At 37.6% G+C, this 23,693-nt stretch overlaps 1 protein-coding gene across 1 annotated transcript in view; it reads left to right on the top strand.

The window, feature by feature from the left end:
- The window catches only part of Lrrc9 (leucine rich repeat containing 9), a 93,676-nt gene that overhangs the window by 57,529 nt on the left and 12,454 nt on the right, over nucleotides 1–23,693 (top strand). The window contains exons 20-29 of the mRNA XM_008839494.2: nucleotides 2,670–2,804; nucleotides 4,174–4,351; nucleotides 5,939–6,159; nucleotides 8,957–9,079; nucleotides 13,006–13,136; nucleotides 16,015–16,123; nucleotides 16,748–16,887; nucleotides 19,231–19,367; nucleotides 20,401–20,618; nucleotides 21,825–21,893. Of these exons, the coding sequence (XP_008837716.2) occupies nucleotides 2,670–2,804; nucleotides 4,174–4,351; nucleotides 5,939–6,159; nucleotides 8,957–9,079; nucleotides 13,006–13,136; nucleotides 16,015–16,123; nucleotides 16,748–16,887; nucleotides 19,231–19,367; nucleotides 20,401–20,618; nucleotides 21,825–21,893 (1,461 nt within the window). The remainder of the gene's footprint in view (nucleotides 1–2,669; nucleotides 2,805–4,173; nucleotides 4,352–5,938; nucleotides 6,160–8,956; nucleotides 9,080–13,005; nucleotides 13,137–16,014; nucleotides 16,124–16,747; nucleotides 16,888–19,230; nucleotides 19,368–20,400; nucleotides 20,619–21,824; nucleotides 21,894–23,693) is intronic.

Below are 23,693 nucleotides of genomic sequence, written 5' to 3'. Positions count from 1 at the left end.
CACACCTAACCTGTTAGCCTGTGGGAAAGAGAAATACTTATATTACACAGATTAAGAATGTTGTACTTTGGAGGCTACAGCTATGGATTAGTGGTAAAACATTTGCACAGCATGAGTTTGGCCCTGAGTTTGATCCCCAGCACTGAAAAAAAGCTATATTTTAGCCAAAAGAGCTTCAACATCTTAAATATCTCTAATTATCTAGCCCTTTACTTTTTGTGGGTTCTTGAATACTAATTCTCTAAACAATATAACAATTAATTTTGATTCTATTCAAAATGAAGAGAAGAAACCTTTTGTTTATAAAAATATAATTAATCTCAGACTAAAGAGATGGCTCAGCAGTTAAAGGCACTGACCACATGGCAGCTAACAGCCATCCGTAACTCCAGTTCCAGGGGATCTGACACCCTCTTCTGACTTCCTTGGGCATTGCACGACATGGGTACACTTACATGCAGGCAATACACTCATTCACATAAAAATAATAAATAAAATATTTAAATATGTATATAATTAATCTCCTGAAAAAGGCTTAGAGAACTACCCCAATAGAAATCAAAGCCTTCTAAAAATTTTATAATGTGATATTGGCACCAAATTAGAAGGTAGACCAACAAAACAGGGCAAAGGCTTGATGGAGACACAAACTCTGGGGAAACATAATAAACAAAACTGCTTTTGATATCAAAAAGGATACTCAATGGAAAGTACTGAGACTTAAGATATCTCTGCAAAAGGCAAAACCCAAATTGTCTTAGAAGAAAGTATCAGACGTTATCCTTGTTGACCATGGACTAGCAACACATTTATTAAGACAGAAACAAAGGGCAGAATCATGAAAGATGGGTTTGTCTAAAGTAAAGTTGATACAGCTTTTCCTTAAAGGATACTGTAAGAAGAGAGAAATAGACTCGGGTACTAAGGAGCCAAGTGTAACCAACTGTGACTAGTAATAATCAGATACATAGAGATCAAAGACACATGTGCAAACATCTGTTAGTAGCATTAAAAATATAGGAAACAAAATATTTTTAAATGAAAAATGAATTTTTCTGCATGAAACTGTATGTTAATGATGAAATGGATATCTTTTTTAAAGGTTAAAACCTCGTTTAATTTTATGTCTTATAACGTTTATACTGAGTACAATATTGAATAACTGTATTAATTCAACTGTGAACCTAACATTTTACAGCCAATTTTGAAAGAGATGCATCTTTGCTCTGGAAATTATTATTGAATATGTTAAAGCTGTAATGAAACGCTTCTAATCATGTGGTTATTAAATTAAAAAATTAAAAAAAATCTGATCAAAAACAAAACAAAACAAAAAAAAAGAAAGAAAAGAGAAACAGATATGCAATATACTAGGGAAAGAAATGTATAAGTGTCAAAAGATAGTTTCTTCCAATAACCAGAATATGTGCAGAAAAAAGACAACCAACTAAGCAAAAATGCAAGGAACAGATATTTTACTGGAGAGGAAATGAGAACAGTCAACTGATTTAGGAAAAAATGCTTTACTCATTGGTATTCAAGAAAATGGACGTTCAAACCATAATAACCTGCCGATTGCCAGTTTTGCAGACTGGCCAAACAATTAGAGCCTGACAATATCAAGTCTCAGCCAGAATATCAAATAACAGTTATAATTGTTACAATCACTTTGAGAAGGCAATTTAACATTATACACATACACACTCACACTCACCACACACTTCTGTAACCCAACAATTTTGCCCAGGGTTATACACTCTGAAGAGTGCATGGACATGTATGTATGTATGTATCAAGAGTCATGCACCAGGATAGTCATAGTGGCAGTGTTCTTCATCAAAAACCATGGTGTCAACCCCAATGCTCATTGTCTGGAGAGTAATTAGAGATTTCTACACAGGGCTGGGAATGCAGCTCAGTCAGTAGAGTGCTTGCCTGCCATGCACAAAGCCTTGGAAGTTCAATCCTCAGCACCACATAGATCAGACATGGTATGCACATCTATAGTCCCAGCACTTGGGAGAAGAATCAGAAGTTTGTGGTCACCCTAAGCTAAATAAGAATTCAAGCCCAACTTGGGCTACAAGAGACCTTGTCTCAGGGGTGGGGGAAAGACAGGAGAGAGAGAAATAGAAAAGTAGAGAGTACTTTACACCAGTGGCATGTGAATTAACTACGGCTAAATGCAAATGCATTAGAACCAAAAGAGCAAGTCAGAAAAATACGTACTACTTGGATTCCATAAAGTTCAAATAATGCAAAGCTTAATGATATGTTCTTTATGGATATAAACAAGATTACAGAGAAAGCAAGTGAATGGTGGACAAAAATACTGAAATAGGGAAAGATAGGAAGAGGCATAGGGTGGGAGCCCAGAGGGCGCTTCTGGGAGGGCAGCACTATTCTAGGTCAAAGCTACTCTCATAAGTAGATTATTGCGATGCCTTTATTATTTTAAGCTATAAAGGCTCAATATCCACAAAAACAATAAAAAAGTGAAAATAAAAATGTATCTGTATTTTGAAAATATTTTAAGGGAAAGGAAATTACCTGTTTTAAAATCTTTTATTGGGCTATTTGTCTTTCCTAGGAAACAAGATTTCTTAGCTCTGTAGACGTGAGCATCTGTATGTTATTTCTTTTATTCATCATATTTTTTATTTTATTAGTTATCTATTTTACAGCACTCTAGTTCTGAAGATGAGAGACCATGGATGCTTAGTACGTGGCCTTCTGCCAAAATTCTGACACAGATTTCAAAGTTAAGACTGTATTTTCATCCAAGTGGGAACTGGTTCTTGAAGGTAAAGGCTAATTATATTAAAACCAGTATTAGCTTAATTTAAATTGGTCTTGTATTCATCCTTAGTCTGTGAATCATAAAGAGGATACAGATAGATACGGAGCAGAACATTTGAAAGATGTGAGTTCAAATAAAATAGAACACCTAAGGTATCTCTTCTTATCAAGTGTCAAGTATATAATACAGCATTTTCATCTACAATCATAACATTATTCTTTGGACCCCCAGAATTTCATTTATCTTGCAAAGCTGAAACTTTGCACCCCTTGGTCATCACCTTCCTGTTTCCCCCGTCTCCAGCCTGGGAAATCACCGGTCTTTTCTCCACCTCTATAAGTTTGATATTTAGATTCCACCTATTATAATTAAGATCACACAGTGTTTAATTTACAGTGCATGACAATCAGATCAAATGGCATGCCTTACGTATGTATAATCTTAGTCAATTATGCCTCAGTGAAGTTGGGAAAATGTAATAAGCAATGTACTACAACAACAACAACAACAAAGGACACGACAAGGCCAAGTTCTGGATAGATATCATGGGGGCTGGTCCTCAACCATGGTTACCATGGAATTGGAGATTTGGGATAAAGGGAGGCTCTAAACTCAAGGGTAGATTTTGGTACTGTGTTTTAGCCAACTTTAAAGGCTCAGAGCAGAGGTCAAGTCAAAAGTCTGAGGACAAGGGATCAGGATTCTTGGTGGGGAAATTACCCAGGAAATTACCCAGGCCTCAGTCAGGGATAAGGGGAAGTCACAGAGCTCTGACGACTTCTTGTGGCATAGGATCACCTGACCACTTCAGAGTCCTTTCCAAAGTTTACATGAGAGATAGAAACAAGGTTAAGAGAAACTTTGAAGATGGAAAATACTAGTGGCATTAGTTTTGTTATGTGATATCTGTTGAAATTAGGGCCAATGAAAGCCTTGGCTATCCCAAGGTCTGGAATTAGAACGGTGTTTTAAATTTGTCCCAAGAAGGACTGAGATGGCCAGGCCTTTAGACCTCTCCACAATTGGTAGTGGACAAAGCTGGAAGGGGCGTGACCCAGGGCAAAGTGGCTCTGCAGCTGAGGCTGTCCCTCAAGGGACTAACAGCCAAAAGCTCTGTGCCAACAGCTCTCCAGCAACTGCATTGGGAACCTGAGTGGCATATCACAGTGTCCTTAACACAATAAACATCCCAGTTGGAGTCTTGTCAAGTTTGCACTTTGTTGTAAACTGAGAGCTTCTCAGTGTTTTAGTCTGAAGGAATTCTAGCATTTATGTACCACATTTGAACTGTTGTTAGTTTTTTAAATCTAATAACATGAATTGAATTTATTTGCAAGATTCAAAAGTAATATAAAATATGAATTATTGTATAGATAACTGCCTTAAATTTAGATGGACAGAATCTCTTTGAAATCACAAATTTAGAAAAATTGGAAAATTTGAAATGGGCATCGTTCAGCAATAATAACCTCACTAAAATGCAAGGCTTGGAATCCTGTGTTAACCTGGAAGAGCTCACACTGGATGACAACTGTATCTCAAAGATAGAAGGTAAAGTCCTTGAGAGTGACGTCTGAGGCCAATGCCCAAACACGAGCAAAAGCTTAATAACACTGTGGTCAGATTTTCTAAAGGGGACGATGTCTAGGGAAACTTTGAGAAGGCTTATGGGAGCTTCTTCTGAATGCATGTTGGCAGGATTGGTGATGAACTAAGTACAACAAGCTCAGTAAGCTGACTTTAACATCCTAAGCCACCCTCCTCCCTGGTACATCTATTACCAAACCTAGCATGTAGAAACTGGGGGTTCATAAATGTCTGTAGCATTGATTATATGTGTTGGTGAGGCATGTTGGTAAATATCAAACAGCCCAGTTCATTTTGCAAGACATGAAATTAGGTTATATTTAGAATTTGAAGACTAATAAAAATCAAGATTATATTTATTGAAAATTGAATGTTCTGTTTACTCTTCTCAGACTCCACTTACAAAATACAATTAAGCAACCTTAATAATGTCTCCATCATAATGAGATGAATACATTTTGACTACTTAAAGTTCAATATTAAAACTTATTTTTCCCTGCCAAAGAGGAAAGAGAAATTTCCTTCCTCCTCCACCATATTTCCTAGAGTCTCCACTTCATTTTGGTTTGTGCTAATCTGCAGCTAAAAATATGACATTAGAGGACACATTATGGGATATACTAAATTAAATATTCTCTGGCTCCTCAACTTCTAGTCCTACCCTCATTTAATACGATGAATCTGGAAAAAAATTAAAAGAAACCTATAACTTGCTTAAAACTTCCTCCTATTCTTCCTTTTTAAAAATCATTCCATTTGATTCTACAACCCCTTAGAAATAGGTTTCAGCATGTCCCTTTTAAGGATGAAGAAATGGAGGCGCAGGGTTACATCATTTTCCTGTAGCCCAAGCCCAGTAGTAACCCATTTGAAGCCAACTATGACTCCAAAGTTCTTATTATTCATCTGGGTGTATGAGGACACATGCCAGTAATTGCTCTGAAGTCCGAGGCAGGACATTTGTGAATTTGAGGCCAGTCTGAGCTACATAGTGAGACCCTGTCTCAAAAAAGAAGTCTCTTCTTTGAACTGCTCTATCATGCCCACATGCTTGTACACTGCCAGTGGTACCTGATAAACATCAGGGTTAGATTCTGCTGGGAATTGCTACTTCTAAACTTCTGGAAATACTGCCAAGTATATAATGTGAGAATTAGGTTAAATGGCTGTCTTTAATACAGCCATTTTAATACAGCTGATTCCATGATTTCTAGAGTGTTGTACTCTGGTTTCTTATCTTTAACATTACTTAATGGAGACTGGTGATTATTTTATTTTTAATGAAATTGTTTCCTATAAAGTGCCTTTCCTTTACACCTAAGAGGAATGAATCTACTTAGAAATTTTGTACCAAAAGTTGATATATGGATGGGAATTCACAGGATTGTGTCTCCTAAAATCAAAGGACAGCAATAATTGAATGAGAGATACTGTAACAGAGTCCTTGAAGATGATTAGGCCTATAAAAGAGTACAATAGGCCAGCCTGTCACTTTTTAAATTAACCTTTCAGTGTTGTCTGAACCTCTTCTTGAATTTGCATATTTTCTAGGCATCTCCAGGCTGACTAAATTAACCCGCCTCAGCATAAATAATAATCTTCTCACTGGCTTGGAAAAGCATACTTTTGATAACATGCTCCATCTCCACTCCCTTTCTCTTGAGAACAACAGAATCACTTCACTGAGTGCTTTACAAAAAACATTCACTCTAATTGAGTTGTACATAAGCAATAACTATATTGCTGTGAATCAAGAGATCTACAATTTAAAGGTGACTATCCAGGGTAACAATTTTTTACTTTAAGACCATTTACTGTTTATACTATGGAAGCAAATGTAAATTATGCCAATCTAATATATTATTCTGGTAACTTTATTTGCGTATATTAATCGTACCAATTAATTTGTTTCATTACGGCATGTTCGTGGTGCACATAATGTGCGTTGGTCATAGTCATCCCCTTTTATCACCTCCTCACCCCCTCTGCTCTTCCTCCCTTTCCTCTTCCACATCCTTAACTGCCCCTCTTTTACGCTCATGCCCTTTCCTCCTCCTAGTCCCCACACATGAGAGAAACTGTGCAATTCTTGTCTTTCTGAGACTTGCTTGTTTTCCCTGAACATAATGATCTCTAGTTCCTGCAAATGGCATAAATGTGTTCTTCTTTACGGCTGAATAATGGCTACAGTACCACATTTTCTTCACCCATTCATCCATTGACAGGCACTGAAACTGACTACGGAACTTAGCTGTTAATGAATATGGGTATTCGGGTATCTTATCTGCTAGTAAGCCCATTCCAGCTGGGGTGGAGTTAGGGCTACACACTCAGAAGCAGTGTAGTTGCGTCATATGATTGTTCTAATTTTAATTTTATCAGGAACCACTATACTAATTTCCACAATGGCTGGACTAATTTACATGCCTATCAATTATGTATAAGGATTTCTTTTCCCATACATCCTTGCCAACATTTATTTTTGCTGTTTTTTATTGTTTATTTTGTTTCCTTGATGTTAGCCATTCTGGATGGGGATAAGATGGAATCCCAGTGTAGTTTTATTTTGCATTTTTTTGATAGCTAAAGATGATATTTCTACATAGTTTTCTCCTGTATTTTTATTGGTCATTTGTGCTTCTTCATTTGAAAAGTGTCTGTTTAGTTTATTTGGCCATTTTTTGAAATTTTTATATATTCTTACTGTTAATTCAGATTTTCTCCCCCTCTTAGACTGCCTCTTGTCTCTAGTAATTGCTCTTTTGCTGTGAAGTCTTTTTAACTTGGTGCAGTCCTGTTTGTCAGTCTTGTCATAATTTCCTAAGCTATTAGAGTCCTATTCAGAAAGTCATTCCTTTGCCTACATTTTTAAGTATTTACTTCATTTTTTCCTCTAGTAGTTTTAGAGTTCCGGGTCTTACAATATGATTTTTAAATCCATTGTGTGTGTGTGTGTGTGTGTGTGTGTGTGTGTGTGTGTGTGTGTACAGCTTGAGAGATAGGTTTCGGTTCTTTCTTCTACATAGGGATATCCAGTTTTCCTAGCATCATTTGTTAAAGAAGCTTTTTCCAGTGTATATTATTTGGTATTTTTGTCAGCAGTTAGATGGCTGTAGCTGCATGGGCTTGTTCTTAGATTTCTATTCTATTCTGTTGCTCTATCTGAGTACCGTGCTGAGGTATTTGTTTGTTTACTATGGCTCTTTAGTAGTTTGAAGTCAAGTGAGGTAACTTTTTTAATGCTCAGATATAATAACACATACAATTCCTTCTAACACAAGTGCCCTCTTCAACAGTTCTCAAGATTCCCAAACCTGGTATGGGAGTAGAATTCTTTAACACTGTTCTGTTCCCAGTACAAACTCTCTATAATCACCTGTTGTTTTTGTCAGCTTCTCCAATTATTTCTGATCAGTGTCTTTGTTTGTTTGTTTGTGTTTTTGTTGTGTATTGTTTTGTTTTGTTTTCGGTACTGGACTTGGGATTGAACCTAGTCTCAGGCACGATGAGCAAGCCCTCTATCACTAAGCTATATGTCCCCGGTCTTTTATTCAGATTTGTTCCCTTTAATTTTCCTAAAGAAACCACTAACTCAAGATGGTATAGCAGACTTTACTAAAGGTTTGAACAGAACAAAGTTTCTACAGTACAAATTGTGCCAGTGTAGGAATTTGCTTTATGTGTAATGTGTGACTTCATCTCTGAAGCTCCTAGTGGGTAATGCGCTGACTTCTTTTGCTGGGACTTTATCTCCTTCCAAAAACTGTGCCATGTCCTGTCTTTCCTTATATTCTGCCTTCTCCCTATCCTACTGCCTCAATACAACTTCTAAAGCTATGGAAGCAACCTAATTATCAGCTGTGTGAGAGGCAAAATAAGCCATCTTATATGATGATGTGGAGAAGTTTGACTCCCTCTCTTATCCACACCTACTCAGGGCCTTCCCTTTACAGAAAAAGCACCTCAAGGTGTCGTATAAGAAGAGAGCATATTTTCACTTAAGATTCATTCTCCTACCTTTTTAGATCACTAAAGCACTTCAGGTTTATCTCTCCTCAAATGGCAGTGTCTTTCATCCCTGATATGTCCTCCTGTACACAAACATACCATCTGATAGGACATTATTATTCCATAAGCAAAGTGTATTGTCTTAAACATATGCATGTTTTCTCTGTGCCTTTACCATTGAAAATACATTATTACTAGTATCCTAAAAGGGATTATTATCTTATAGCATAGACCATAGTAATACTATATCTTAGTGGACTGAAGAGAAATCCTTATATATAATGGTATATTCACAAACACTTAAATTCAGCCAGGCCTGGGTGGCATATACCATTAATCCCAGCACTCAGGAGACAGAGGCAGGTAGAACTCTGAGATCAAGGCTAGCCTGGTCTATATAGCGAGCTGGGGCTACAGGGAGGCTGTATCTCAAAACACCAAAAAAAAAATTTATAACTTGCTGGAGTGTATGAGACAGATATATACAGAGAGAATGAGAGAGAGAAACAAATGTATATATATATATATATATGCACAAATGAATGTATTTTTATTACCTAGGGTTTATACAATTTGGTCATTCTAGATATGTATGGAAACACTGTTATATGGAACCAAGAAAACTACCGGTTGTTTGTAATATTTCATCTTCCAGAACTGAAAGCCTTGGATGGAATCTCAATTGTAAATTCTTTTATGAATCATAGCATTTGATCTACACTGTATATTTATATACTCACAAGTCATAAGTATTTTTAATATTGCTTTACCTCTAGTATTATACTGAACCTTACCATGATAATTAAAATCTAGATCTCCAAAGCTCATTTTAGATCTGGATTTTCCAATTTTCTCACCTGCCCAATTCTTAATCTAACTTGAGACAGAAAGACAGGGAAGAGGATTCTTACACTTGTATCCAATGAATTCAGTGTCTCAAAAGTGGAGAGATGGCTCAACAGTTAAGAGCACTGGTTGCTCTTGCAGAGGACCTGGATTTGGTTCCCAGCACCCACATGGCAACTAACAACTGTGCATAACTCCAGTTCCAGGGGGATCCAACACTATCTTCTGGCCTCCATGGGCATTGAATGCATGTGGTGCACTTACATACAGTCATGCAGAACACTCATAAACATAATATAAAAATAAATTTTAAAAGTTTTTTAAAAGAATTTTCATTTAATACCAGTGTTTATAACAGTAGAGGAAAGAACAGTAAAAGAATACCAGAATATTCCAGGAGTAAAATATTGAGAATGAACCAGGAGGAGGTGAATTTTATTTATTTATTTTTCAATATTTTGTTATTTTTTATTTTATGTGTGAGCGTATTGCCTGCACGTAAGTAAGTGCACCCATGTCTTGCAATGCTGCGGAGGTCAAAAGAGGGTTTCAGATTCCCCTGAAACTGGAGTTAAGGATGGTTTGTAGCCGCCATGTGGGTTCTGGGAATCGAACCCAGGTCCTCTGCAAGAGCAGTCAGTGCTCTTAAGCACTGAGCCATCTCTCCAGCCCGGAAGAGGTGAATTTTAAAACAGAAAGCTGAAACAAAAAACGGGGGGGAATTGACAGAATTCACCAATCCAAAGGAAGCAAACAGGAAAAGGTTTCTGCATAAGTTCACAACAGCAGAAGTGCTACCATGGAAACTGGGGTTCCCTTTTTGCATCATAAATATTTTAAATATTTATCTCTAGTATTATACTGAACCTCACCATGCTAATTAAAATCTAGCTCCTAGTCTCATTGGTAGAATTTAGAAGTGGACTCAGTGGGAAGCTCGTGGACAATTTTATTAGGGTTTGAGAGATATCAGTAGGGTGGGCAAGCTTGTCACATTGGGAGGAGAGCTAGGGAGAAGAGAAAGAGAGAAAGCCATGTCTTTTGAGAGGTAAGCATGTTCAGCTGTGGAGGTTAGCAAGGTGTGCTGCAGTAAGCAGGTGCATTTCAAAAGGGGAGAAAGAGAAGGAGTGGGAAGCCAAGAGTGCCAGAGAAAACATGCTTAGGCACTGGCCAGTATCCAAAAGAAAGAGATGAACAAGAAGAAAAAGGGAAGGTCACATTTTTCGGGGTGGGGGTGAGTAGGTCCATTAGCTACTGCACTAAGGGTGAGGGTTCTGGGAAGGAAAAGCATTAAGAGGATAATTATCACCACCACCACCCCCTTCTCTTTAACATGACTTTAAGCAAACAAGCCTTCCTGAGGAGTGGTCTCTAGGTCAGGTGATTGACAGGTCCAGCTGAATTAACTTTTAAGGTAGGAGACACTGATACATCAGGTCTCCACCCAGAACCAGAGTCTGAGTCTATTAAGGAGCTTTCCTTTAATGGGCCTCACAGAGCCCTGATATCCTCTAAGACTATTGTAACAACAGGTACCATAATGTAATATGAGTAGAGGAAAAAAGGAGGCTTCAGGAATTAAATGACTACTTTCTGAAGTAGTACATTTTATAAGCTATCAGATTATCTGGAACTGGAGAGAGGGCTTAGTGGTTAAGAACACTGGCTGCTCTTGCAGAAGATCCAGCTTCAATTCTCAGCACCCACATGGTGCTAACAATTGTCGGTAACTCTAGTTCCAGGGGATCTGCTACCCTCTTCTGACCTCTTTGGGCATTGCATGACACAGGTACAAGAATCTACATACATGCAGGCAATACACTCAAATGCATAAAATAAAAATAATAAATAAAAAATATTTTTAAAAAGATATTAGCTTATCTAACTGGAGGTGTCAAGAAGGCAGTTAAACTCACAGAACTAAATCTGGATTTGGAAGTTTACTTTTTTTAAACTTTAGAAATAATTTGAAGCGTTGACAGTTAAACTGAAAGTGTATATATGATTGTCTAAGAAAAAAGAGAATGCAAGGAAGTACAAGTAAGGCTTTACTATTTCACTTAGGAAGCTTAAAATGGAGGGAGGGGAGTAATGAAAAGTGGGATCAGGGGAGCTGGAGGGGCAACACAACCCTAGGAGTTTCAAGACATAAATGAATGTCATGAATGACCAAGCCAGTTAGTTTGTGGTAGCTTATGGGTGAGTCCAGGAGCTCAGAGAAGTTATGTGGCTTGTCCCAAGCCAGACAAGTCTTCGTTTACTCTAAAGAATTAGACTGTGAAGAGCTAAAGAACTATCTAGGGAGTTGTACTTTGGTTTTATTTGCTCTTCCTATTCGTATCTTGAAAAATCATTTTGCATGCAGAGTATATAAATACTCCCATTTCAAACATAAAGTCTTAGTGGGTTAGGAATATGGGAAGGAGCTTTAAGTAAATGTAAATCAATTGAATGACTTACCAGTTTTATCTGAAATAGGTTGTCACACTGAGGCTCTGGGGACAAATGTTCGGGTATGGTGTTTTCAATGCTAAAATTTATGTTTCACTGTTTTTCATATCTTTTGTCTATTTCCTGGTGCCTTTTAATTTTCTTACTGATAATTTCTGGATTTGGGGTTTTGTTGTTGTTGTTTCAAGTATATCCATAAATATTGATGTGTTTTTGCAAGGACTCAGTTGCCAGATATGTGTGTCTGTGTTGTTTCTGAACTAGTATCTGTTGACTATCTTTTCATACCTGAGTTTTGATTTCTCTTGGTTCATAACACAGTAAGAGACTTTTCTGCTTTTCTCTGGACAGTCTGGGCATGGTACAGAGATAACATATTTCAGCAGCCCTCTCTTGACAGGGCACCTGTGAGGTGGTGGGGCATTGCTTTGCTGCTGTCACATGGAAGGTGGAAAATTCAAATTCCTCCACTTGGGCTTTGTTGATCCCTGAAGTGCATATGGTTCATTAATCTTGAGGCTGAAGTAGGAGTTCACGCTTCCCAACAGGCCTCTGTAGATTCTTTGTGGCTAGGAGGGGTTCCTTGTAACTGTTCCCCAAAGGCCTCCACTGATTCATTCCAGCAGGGAAAGCCCAGAATGCCTCATTAATGCTCCACAGGTACCGCATTATGATAGGTAGAATAGGCAGTCCCCCCACCAGATGGTCTCCTATGATACTTTGTGGAAGGCTACTTTGGTTGGTTGTCTTTTTGCAGGAATGCACTGCTGCTGGGAGGGAATGAAAATTTGGGTTTTCCTTCCAGAGAGGCTCTATAGAAGAATGTCTTGTGTCCTGTTACGTCTTGGCAAGTCTAAGTAGCCCATTCTACTTTTGCTGGTTCATGTGGAGGTGGAGCCAAAGTTTGCTTTATGGTGTTTAGATGGAATAGGCTTATTGATGTCTAAAGGTTTAATAGTTTTCTGTCTTAACTGGTCCTCTGACTAGAGAGAGTAGAATTTTTGTGGAGTTTTTTTGTTTGTTTGTTTGTTTGTTTGTTTGTTTTGTTTTCTGACTTGCCAACATCCAGTTTAGCATACATTAGGCAAAAATAAAACCCAGAGTGTCATTCTTCAGGTCCCAAAGTTCCCAAAGTCCTTCTTAATCTTACATTTGCTTTATTTGTGTGGTAGGGGTTGAGGTAGGGAGGAGTAGCTCTTTTTATTGGGAGAAAAAAGGAAAACTGAGTCTATCTCATTTTCATCTGGAATCAGTGAATTAACATGATTTGACCATCTGTCAGAGAGGACATCACTTTCTAAATGTCCTCATAGGAACCACCAGAGACTGAGAGTGCAAAAGATTTGTTTGGTGGTAGGCTTACCGCTGACATGATTGCAGAACGGCAAGGACACTCAAACTTTCCCCAAATGCAAGAACTCAACTGGACTTCATCATCCATCAGGTACGGTCATTGTATTGTGTGCATTTGACATTTCACTACATGTGTAATCATCATTTTTTTAAATCCCTGAACTTAGGAATCTTTTCCAAGCAGGGCTACTCATTCATCTACACTACTTTAGACCACAGACTATCAGCTATTGAAATGATTTAATAATTTGTATTATCAGAAACTACAATTAAAAATGTTACCAAGCTTTTTTCTTCAGATTTTGTTTTTTCTTTTTTCTTTTATAGCCAGTCACATTAGGTTTACTTCTCATATCTTCGGTGTTTTTTTAACAAAAGCAAAAATATAATTATGTCTTAAAATTATGAGAAACAGTTTGTAAAAAGAAATCTGTTAGCACTTTTAATTGTAACTTATTGTAACAGCAACTTCAGACACATAGATTGGATGTGAATGTGGTATTATTTTGTTCTGGCTGTAGACTTGCCTGGCATGTAGCTTCCCAGATCCTCTCCAATGACCTCACAGGCCCCAGCTGCCACTCTCAGAGTGCAGAGCTCTATGTCAAAACCAGTGGTTTAGTGGAACTCACTGTTTGAGAAGAGAGAAAGAGAAAGAGAGCTAGCTCACCAAGGAGGAGATCTTCCCAGGTTGCCCAGCCAATAAACAGCCCACAGAAGACTACAAAATATCTTTTTTTTTTTCATTTTCTTCTCTTATGACTTGAGAGCAAGAAGCGTTGTGCTGCTCCTGTCCCCATCCAGTGCACACTTGCCTCCACTGGTGCGTCCTCTGATACTGCTCTCCTGAGTGTCATCAGTGTCCTGGCTGGCACATCCACCTCTCTGAGGTGTGGAACAATGCAGACTCTGCTTCCCAGTGCTTGCTCTTTTAAAAACAAAACAAACAAACAAACAAAAACCATATGATCCCACGTTCTTGCTTTTTTCTACAAACCTCATATTCCCCGTGTTCTCCAAGTTTTGTTCCCACTCTGCGCGTTCTCTCTTCTCTGCCCCCTGTAGTTAGTTCCCTTTTAAACCTAGATTCTCACGTGAACACTCAGTTGCTCTCAAGGTATATCTAGGAGATTTCCCCCACCTGCTATGACCTAAGCCAAACAACCATAACACAGCCTGAGAAAAGTCCAAGCCATTTCTTTCCTCGCCCTCCATGCCCAGCTTGTCACAGCGCCACAGACTAGGTGTCTGATGAATGTCTCACAGTTCCTCTGCTGTTTGTAGTCACTGCCACTGGCAATGTATTTTAGAAACGCTTTTGGTAACTTTTTAGTTGTCTTATACAACCCTTCTTCCAAGACTCATCAGTGACCATATTGCCCTGACATAGGTTTCTCAGATTACTGCTCTTCCTAACATTGTTCAATAACATTTCATTGCCTATAAATACAATGTAAAATTCCTTTGCATGGCATAAAATACACACACACACACACACACACACACACACACACACACGGGGGGGGGGGGCTTGAGACAGGGTCTCCCTGTAGCCTCAGTTGTCCTAGAACTTTCTATGTAGACAGACTGGCCTCAGTCTCATAGAGCTCTAGCTGTCTTTGCCTCTGAGTACTGGGATTAAAGGCGTGTGCCACCATGCCCCACGGCATAGAATAATTTTCATCTCTTGAATCTTACCTTTAATGCTCATTATATTTTACACTTCAGAAACTCTGAAATCTTCTAATTCATAAGATAATGTCTGATATTTTCTTTTTTGTGCCTGTTGCATTATACGGAACACCTTTCTCCTAATTTATCTGACAAATATCTAAAAGTCCTCCAACTGTCACCTTAAGATCTTTCTCCTCTTGTGATAGCAACCTTGGCTTGCTTAAGTAGAAAAAAAATGTGATTATGCCTAATTCTCTTCCAAACTCTTTTCATATTTGGGGGGTTTTTGCTTACCCCTTTTGAAAACAGAGACTGTTTCCTGTGTCCTTGCCAAGCACTTGGTCTACACTTAGACTATATCAACGAAAGTAATGCTGAATGAAGAAATGGCTTGTGGCTCAGCAGTTAAGAACACTAGTTGTTCTTGCAGAAGACCCGGGTCCAAATCCTAGCACCCACATGGCAGCTAATAACTGTCCATAACTCAGTTCCAGGGGATCCAACAGCCTCTTCTGTCTTCCATGGGCATTGCATGACACGGGTGCACTTACCTACATGCAGGCAATACACACATACACATAAAATAAAAATAATAAATAAAATATTTTAAAAATGACTTGTGAATGGCAACAGTATGCCACAATTGTATTTACAGGTCTATAATTTGTTTTGAAAGTTGTTAGTAGAAGGAGATTCTGTTCTATTCTCTGTGCCTTGGCTCAGGGAAAGGTAGAACTTAGTTCAAATAATGGACTGGGATCATACCTCCTCCTGTTTAGTTCCTGGAACATCTGGCAAAGTGGAATGCTGTAAAGCAGTGGAGAAGTTTGGGTTCAAACACCTTACCACTCTTTCCTCTTTCCAATCCCTTTCCCTTCTCAGCACTTCAGAAATAGCCTACTTCACATGTGTCCATTAAAGTTTGTAACCCAATTATCTTTGCACTTACTATATCAATTTTGCTATGATTTCATAAACTTGTATGTTAATTTGTAAATGAATTGGAAATGTTTATTTGGTGTGTCCTCTATACTAGGTCTATGTTTAATACTAATAGATATGTTTTTAAAGTAATCAAATTCTACGTCATTTTCTTCATACATGTGCAACAAAAATGCATACTTAGCTGAGCATCCCACTCTTACCTCTGGCATTAAGGCATTATTTTTCATAGAGTTTGTCAGGTGAGGGTTTTTTTTTTTTTAATGGTTTGGGGAATTACATGTAGAAGAACTCGCCATTTCCAAAGTTTCTGTCTGTTAAAATACTAACTGTATTTGCTTTGTCTAACTCAGGACTGTGGATCTGACCCCAGTTGACCACTTTAGAAACGTGTGCAATGTGAACCTACAGAACAACAACCTGACATCGTTCAGTGGGCTTGTCTACCTGCCGAATGTGAAGGTGAGTCCCTGCAAATGTTCTTGAATACCTTTCAAGATCTTCAGCATAGGTTTCAGTCTTCATTTTACATTAACATATATTTTCAAGTTATTAAGGTATAGGTATTATTGCCCAAATAATCAAGAAAGAGTACTGCATTCCAAAGTTATTTCAGACTGCTTCAACTTTATGTCAGTGATACACATAGATCTTACTCTGCAGGAGGAGATGAGACAAGAAGTGTGTCTAGTGTCTCTAGTGAGCAGATATAGAAAGAAATTGAGATTGACGTGGTTCTCAAAGCAGTCTCATCGCCTCTACTCAGCCATCTATTAAAGTCTTGTTAATGCAGGAAAAAAAAAAACCAGTTTTCTCTCTAAGGAGTTATTTCATCCATATCAGGCTTTGCAGATTGACAAAGCTAAGTGGATTTCTAGGGTCTTCATCATTTGGTCTGTGGTGACTCTTCTGCATGTAAGATCACTGAAAACATATTCTAAATAGTTTGGGATTAAATTTTTACTTTTTTCACACTAACATTATGTATTAACAGTAACATCACTGAATTATGTATCCCAAGTATTAATCATACCATTTTGATAGTTGTTTCATGGATGTTTAATCATTAAGGTGCTCCTCCTGTAGGTCTTATGCCTCAACTATAACCATATTGAATCAATCATGCCTAGACTAAAACCTCAGACTCATTTAACCAACAGACAACTGCTTCACCAGAAGGTGACTTCCAGTGGCTACAGACAACAAGGAACTACAAAAATAAATAGGTACTTTAAAAAATTATTTTTCATAATTACAAAAAAACAAAGAAGTAGCACATTCTAGCCCGTATGTTTAGCTGACTTTAGTAACCATTTTATGTAACAAACTATATGTCAAAAACAAGCCTCACAAATAAAAAGACAATCCATGCCTTTTGTGATTGTTTTCCCCTGCCTCTTCCATTTCATACGTATATTGTAAACAATAAACAAGCAAAAGGCCCTGTGTGTTCGGTGACCCTGCGCTTCTCTTCTTAACTGAGGTATAATTCACAGAACACATAGCTCACCTTTTGTGTACAATGCAATGATTTTTAGCACATTTACGAACTGTGCAATCAATACCACTCTCTAATTCTAGAGTATGTCTGCCATGCTACTGAGGAAACCTGTACTCAAGCATTGTCAACTTGGGTTTCTTTGAACACTTGGTGTATTTTTATTTCTAAATTAATTTTCTGGACAATTAGTAGTCTAGGACTGATGGGAAAGATATAATTTATGAAGGTGAAGGCACATCTCCTACTTTCCAATATATTTATGGATAGGTACCTATGAATGTATGTGTGAAATATATATAGATGTGTATATGTACACACACACACACACACACACACACACACACACACACACAAATAAACCAAGTCAAAATTCTTTTTATTTTCACTTTCCTCATTGAAGAACATTCCTTGTTCCTCCTTCAATGAAGGTGATAAATCTTTATTGAAGTACAGTTTTCATATAATAAAGTTCATCAACTTAAGTGTATCAATCAGTGATTTCTGACAAATATATTTAGCCCTGTAACCACTACCACAGTCACAATGTGAAATATCCCTGCCCCAGGGAGATCCCATCTTTTCCTTTGCAATCCCCCTTCCCCACATCCTGGCCTCTGGCAATAGCCATTGATCCACTTCCTGTCCCTGTAGTTTTGCCCTTTTCTATAATTTTATAAGATGGGGATGAAATAGTAAGTACTCTTTTTCTGCCTGGTTTCTTTCACTTAGCTTAATGCTTTTTGACCCATTCTTTTTTTGTTGCAAGGGTCAGTAATTTCACATTATTGCTGAGCACTGTTCCATCATACAGATTATATGAATGCAAGTCATCTAACGTTTTTCCTTTTCAGTATTGTTTTGGATGTTCTGGGTTGTTTTTAAAAAATATTTTGTTTATTATTTTTATTTGATATTTTGAGTGTATTACCTCATGTATGTAAGTGCACCCATGCCGTGCAATGCCTTCGAGGTCAGAAGAGGGCATCGGATCCCCTGGTACTGGAGTTACAGACGGTTGTTAACTGCCATGTGGGTGCTGGGAACCAAACGTGGGTCCTCTGCAAGAGCAGCCAGTGCTCTTTACCCCTGAGCCATCTCTCCAGCCCCCATTCTGGGTTCTTTGTATTCCTTATACATTTGAAGAGAGCATGATCATTTTCTTAGGAGGAGTGCTTTTGAAATAGACTATATTGAATCTACTCATCAATTTGAAAGAATTGCCATCTTAGTAATATTCAGACTTCTAATCTATGAACCTGAAGTAATTTTTTTTCTTACTTAGGCCTTCTTTAATTTCATTCACCATGTTTTGTAGCTTTCTGTATACATATTTTGTACTTTTAAAAAATTTTATCGTAAGTACTCTGAAGTGTTTTCTCCTACACTATTGTAAATTGTTTTCTTAATTTTACTTTTACATCTTTTACAACCAATTTTTGCATATTAATTTATCTTGTGACTTTGCTGAATTAATTTATTAAGTCACTTAGTTTTGTTGGTGGATCTGTTAGGGTTTTCTCATATGTTCTTTACAAGAATAAAGATAGCTGTACTTATTCCTTTCCGATGGGAATGGGATACAATTTTTTTCTTTTTCTCGCCTGAGTGTATTAGCTTCACTTTTCATTGTGATTTTATGTACTTCTTTATTCTTTACCATATAAGTGTTTAAAATATTTTATTTATTATTTTTATTTTATGTGTATGAGTGTATTGCCTGCATGTATGTAAGTGCACTCATGCCATGCAATGGCCACCGGAGGTCAGAAGAAGACATTGGATCCCCTGGTACTGGAGTTATGGACAGTTGTTAGCTGCCATGTAGGTGCTGGGAATCCAACCTGGGTCTGCTAGAAGAGCAGCTAGTGCTCTTAATCACCGAGCCATCTCTCCAGCCCCCATATAAGAATAAAAATTAATTTTATATAAAATATAAAGAATACTGTTCACTTATCTCAATAAATTCATTTTGTTTTCTTAACTTGTAGTTACAGATAATAGACTGCCTTTTCTGATGAAGTGGCTTTTAAATTAAGTTTATGATCTCAGACTTACTTGTGTATTTCAGGGAAACAGTGAGCAGTGAAAATTTACCTCCAATAATGCAGAGTCTAGAGGTTCTTCATTTGGGCTACAATGGAATTTGTGACTTAATCCAGCTACAACTTAACAGACTAATAAATTTAAAATTCCTCTTTCTACAGGGTGAGTGGACACCTTGTTTATAAATCCTGTAGATAGACTTGATCATCATCTTGTTTCGATAAGCAAGTATAAGCATCAATATTTACTCAAACATTCATTGACAAAAAATTGAATAATCACAAGTGGTTTTTTTTCTTTAGTTAGCTACATATTACCAAAAAGCTTAAAAGTTTTTAATTGTATATATTCGCTGTGCATGGTACTGATCTATAAGGACATTTCTAGATGTGCATATATTATTTGATGAGCAGATTCCCTACCTTCCTTTCCCCTCCTTCCTCCTCCCATTTAGTCAGTCCCCTTTGTTCTCTAGATAGTTTTGTCTCTACATACGTGGTTTTATGTATCCGTATAAATCTAGGGGGTGTGGTGGATCACACAATTGAAAATCAGAGGGCAACTTGCTTGCAGGAGTTGATTCTCTCCTGCCACCAGGTGGGTCCTAGAGCTCAAACTCAGGTTATTAGCAAGGACCTTTACCTGCTGAACCATATGGGCTGATTCCACCCCCTGTATGCAGCAGTCCTTGGCAGATGCCTCCCAGCTCTGACATCTCCAACACCTTAGGGTCTGCACTGAAACCCAACTCTACCATCACAGCTTCACTCCATGGCCTCTCAGGACCTCCCTGCAGGGACTCCACCTCCGCCACACATTGCCTGCCTTCACACCTTTCTGAAAGCACGGAGGAAGAATTCAAGAATCTTCGGTCCTGCATCTTTCCTGCCTCCAAAGCCAATGCCATGTGACACTGCCAAGGAGAGGAAAAAACGAGCCCAAGATTATTGTGCAACTGAATGAAAAGATTGGCAAGATGGAGCGTTAAAACCAGACAATGTTGTTTTGGGAAAGGCTGCTCATTTGCAGTGAGGGAAAGATCAGTTTGTGTTGTAACAATTTAGAGACATAAAAATGTATATCCTTTTTAGCTTTTAAAAAATTATTTGATAAATATTTAAATGAAAGTAGATAAATAACTTTTAATTCTAGAAGTTGGTGCTAACTTGGCATATTATGACTTAACTATTTTTAGGGAATGAAATCAGTCAAGTTGAAGGGCTGGACAACTTAGTGGTCCTTCAGGAATTGGTAGTAGACCATAACCGCATCAGAACATTTAATGACAGTGCTTTCTCCAAACCAAGTTCTCTGCTGACACTTCATCTTGAAGAAAACAGACTACGAGAGCTGAGCAAATTACAATCTTTGGTAAAATTGGAGAAACTCTTCCTAGGATATAATAAAATCCAGGTAACTGTATTTGATATTTTCTTAATGATAGAGCTTTGCTATTTTGATTTTAGAAGTGTCATACATCAGGACTTTGAAGACACTCTGGTTATCTTTTGAGATCTGTGCTCCACAGGTTCTTCTGTGGAGTCAAAGCTTGATTAGAATCACAGACTGAGAAAAGGCTTACATTATTTTCTCAAACTAAGCAGAGTATAGTATTATTTGCCAGTGAAACAGTCCTGTTCAAAATGTTCATTTATTTTTGAAAATAGTAGTAAAAATAGTATATTGTTTGTAGAATATATAATGATAAAAAAGCTTTAAGAGCCATCAAGCAAATTGATATGTCCATAATTGTGTGAAGAGGGCTTTCCATTTATAATACAGAGAGTTATTTTAAAATTTTATTACATTTATTTAATTATTGTAGTGGGGGTGTGCCTGCCCCTGTGGGCATGTGCAGGTCAGAGGACAGCTGGGGAAGATTGGTTCTCTCCTGCCACAGTGAGTATCAAACTCATGCTGTCAGGTTTGGTGCGATATCTTTACCTGCGGAGTCATCTTGCCAGCCCTAGAGGGCTTTTTGCTCCTCTGTTTTAACAGTGGCATGCTGCTGTTACCTTATATTGGCCCCCAAAAATCAAATAGTAAATATTGAGAAATTTTATGAGATGATATTTTAGCTTGAAATTGCCTATGGCAGAAGATGTTATACCATGGAAAGTGGAAAATGCTACTAATTAGGGCTTTCCAGTGGAGTCTGCTCATTAACACCACTGTCACAGTCATGTTATTACCTTTTGAGTACCTTGTCAGATAAGCACTTAAAGCCATCACAAAAAAATCCACAAAGTGGCTTAGGGTCTAGACTGAGGCCTTCATTTAGGGCAAGAAATACCAACAGACTGTTCCCCAGTTTATGTCTGGCTTTAGATCCAGATGTTTAAAAGTAGACAGGGACGTTGGATGCCAAACAGAGGAATCACTTAGTCTCGGGAATCAAATGCAACTATAAAACTGAAATCTTCATTTGTATTTCTATGATTCTTAGAAGCAAGACAACAGGCTACATTTTCTAGTGCCACACTATTGGATATGTTGACTAAGACATAATCTGTAGGTCAGTGGGAGACTGCAATACAAAACTTGCATAAAATCATTTCAACTTAGTTTGTTAGGAAATTTCAGATTTAACTAAATAATAATTTCTTAACTTTTACATAGGATATTGCAGAACTGGAAAAACTTTATGTTATCTCTTCTCTCCGAGAGCTTACTGTTTATGGCAATCCAGTGAGTATGTTACCTTTCTAATTAATTACTGATAGTTGTATATAATTTATTTATATTGTGTGAGACAGTGATTTGATTTTTCTGTTTCTATATCCATACATGGTCAGTTAACCCAGTACAATTTTTTGACTGCTGTCTTCTTTTGCCTGATGATATTGCAAACTGTCACTGTCAAGTATAAATATGTTTGTTTCCCGGTTCTACATTGTACCCATTGGCCTGTTTGTCGGTTGCTGTACCAATAATACAATACAATAATAATACAACTTTTGCTTTTGTTAATTTACAGTTGATAAATCTAGCTAGACGTTTGTGTATTGTATTTCTTTAGTAGACCATAAGATGCTTTATCAAGGACCTTATTTCTTTGTTTTCCTTTTCATCAACATCTATTCTTTATTATTTCCTTCTTTCAGTTTCTTGAAAAATTTCAAGAAAATTTTTAATTTCATATTTCTTAATCTTACTCATTTTTTGTCTTTTTTTTCTTTTTCTTTTTCTTTCTTTTTTTCTGAGACAGGGTCTCCCTGTAGCCCCAGCTGTCCTGGGACTCACTGTGTAGACCAGGCTGGCCTTGAACTCATAAAGATCCGCCTGCTTCTGCCTCCCAAGTGCTGGGATTAAAGGCGTATGCCACCACACCCAGCAATCTAAATCATTTTTAAATAACATTAATTTGCAGTATTTCTTCTGAATCAGTAAGTTCTGGGTGACAAAGTGCAGCCTTAACAGTGTCGGAAAGTCTTGATATATGTTGCTTTTATTGTTCTTCATGTCTAAAAGCTTCTCCTCTTCAAAAGGTTTCTTTCCATATTGTGAATTACGAGGGGCTGTGCATATGCTTTTACTCATTTCACATCCAGCGTGTGTTTCTAGTACATCTTCATCGTTTACTTCCAGTGTTGTAATATTTCAGTCAGAGAAAATAGGCTATATATATTCTTTGGTATTTAATAAAATTGCTTTTGTGATCTAGACTGTGTTCAGTCATTTGTTTCTCTCGGTTATATCATTAGAGCTCTTTCTCCGTCCATGGATATGTTCCTGCCACATTCATTTAAAGTAGTTTATTCATTCTTCCTTTTTCTTTTTCAGACTGGCCTGGAACTCAAACTTACTACATAAACCAGGGTTATCCAGCTCATAATAATCCTCCTACTTCAGCTCCTAGAGTGCTGAGATTACAGGCAGGAACCAGCAGGCCCAGCTTATTCGTTCCCTTTTGAGTTTGTTTTTCTTCTTTGCTATTATAGACAATGCTGTGTGCTTTCTGTACTGACAGTACCCAAGATCACCGCTAAAGAGATTTGCTAAAGAGACTCATGGGACTCAGCATACTGGTTTCCTCAGCTAAAATTGATTGCAATGACATAATTCAGATACACAATCACACAATACAAGAAAGAGAAAGGCAGAGTCTGGAAGAATCTGTGTAGACATCCTTGTGCTAGCTCCCCTGTGGTGTATCATACAGAGCACACACTTCACCCAGCTACAAAAATGCCATATCTTGTGTGTTATATTTCTTTTCAAGGGAAGCCTTAGAGACTTAGCATTCAATAATTTTCTTGGAGGTTCGTCACGTAGGCAACCTCTTCCAATCAAGAACTGAAACTCCAGATTCCAGATGGAAAGCAAGTTAAATATAAATCATATTTTAATAAGCATAGTCACATATGTTTATCAGTCAGAGAATGGAGAGAACAACCCAAGTCCAAATAGCAAACACCAGGCAAGAGTCATTCTTATAAACAGAACCTTCTAAAAGTTGACACCTTAAGACCTTCTATATTTCGGTCT

Source organism: Nannospalax galili, unplaced genomic scaffold, assembly GCF_000622305.1.
Source record: "Nannospalax galili isolate Female #2095 unplaced genomic scaffold, S.galili_v1.0 scaffold336, whole genome shotgun sequence".
Taxonomy (NCBI): Eukaryota; Metazoa; Chordata; class Mammalia; order Rodentia; family Spalacidae; genus Nannospalax; species Nannospalax galili.
The sequence above is the reverse complement of the archived record's forward strand: the minus strand, read 5'-3'. Positions and strand labels throughout refer to the sequence as shown.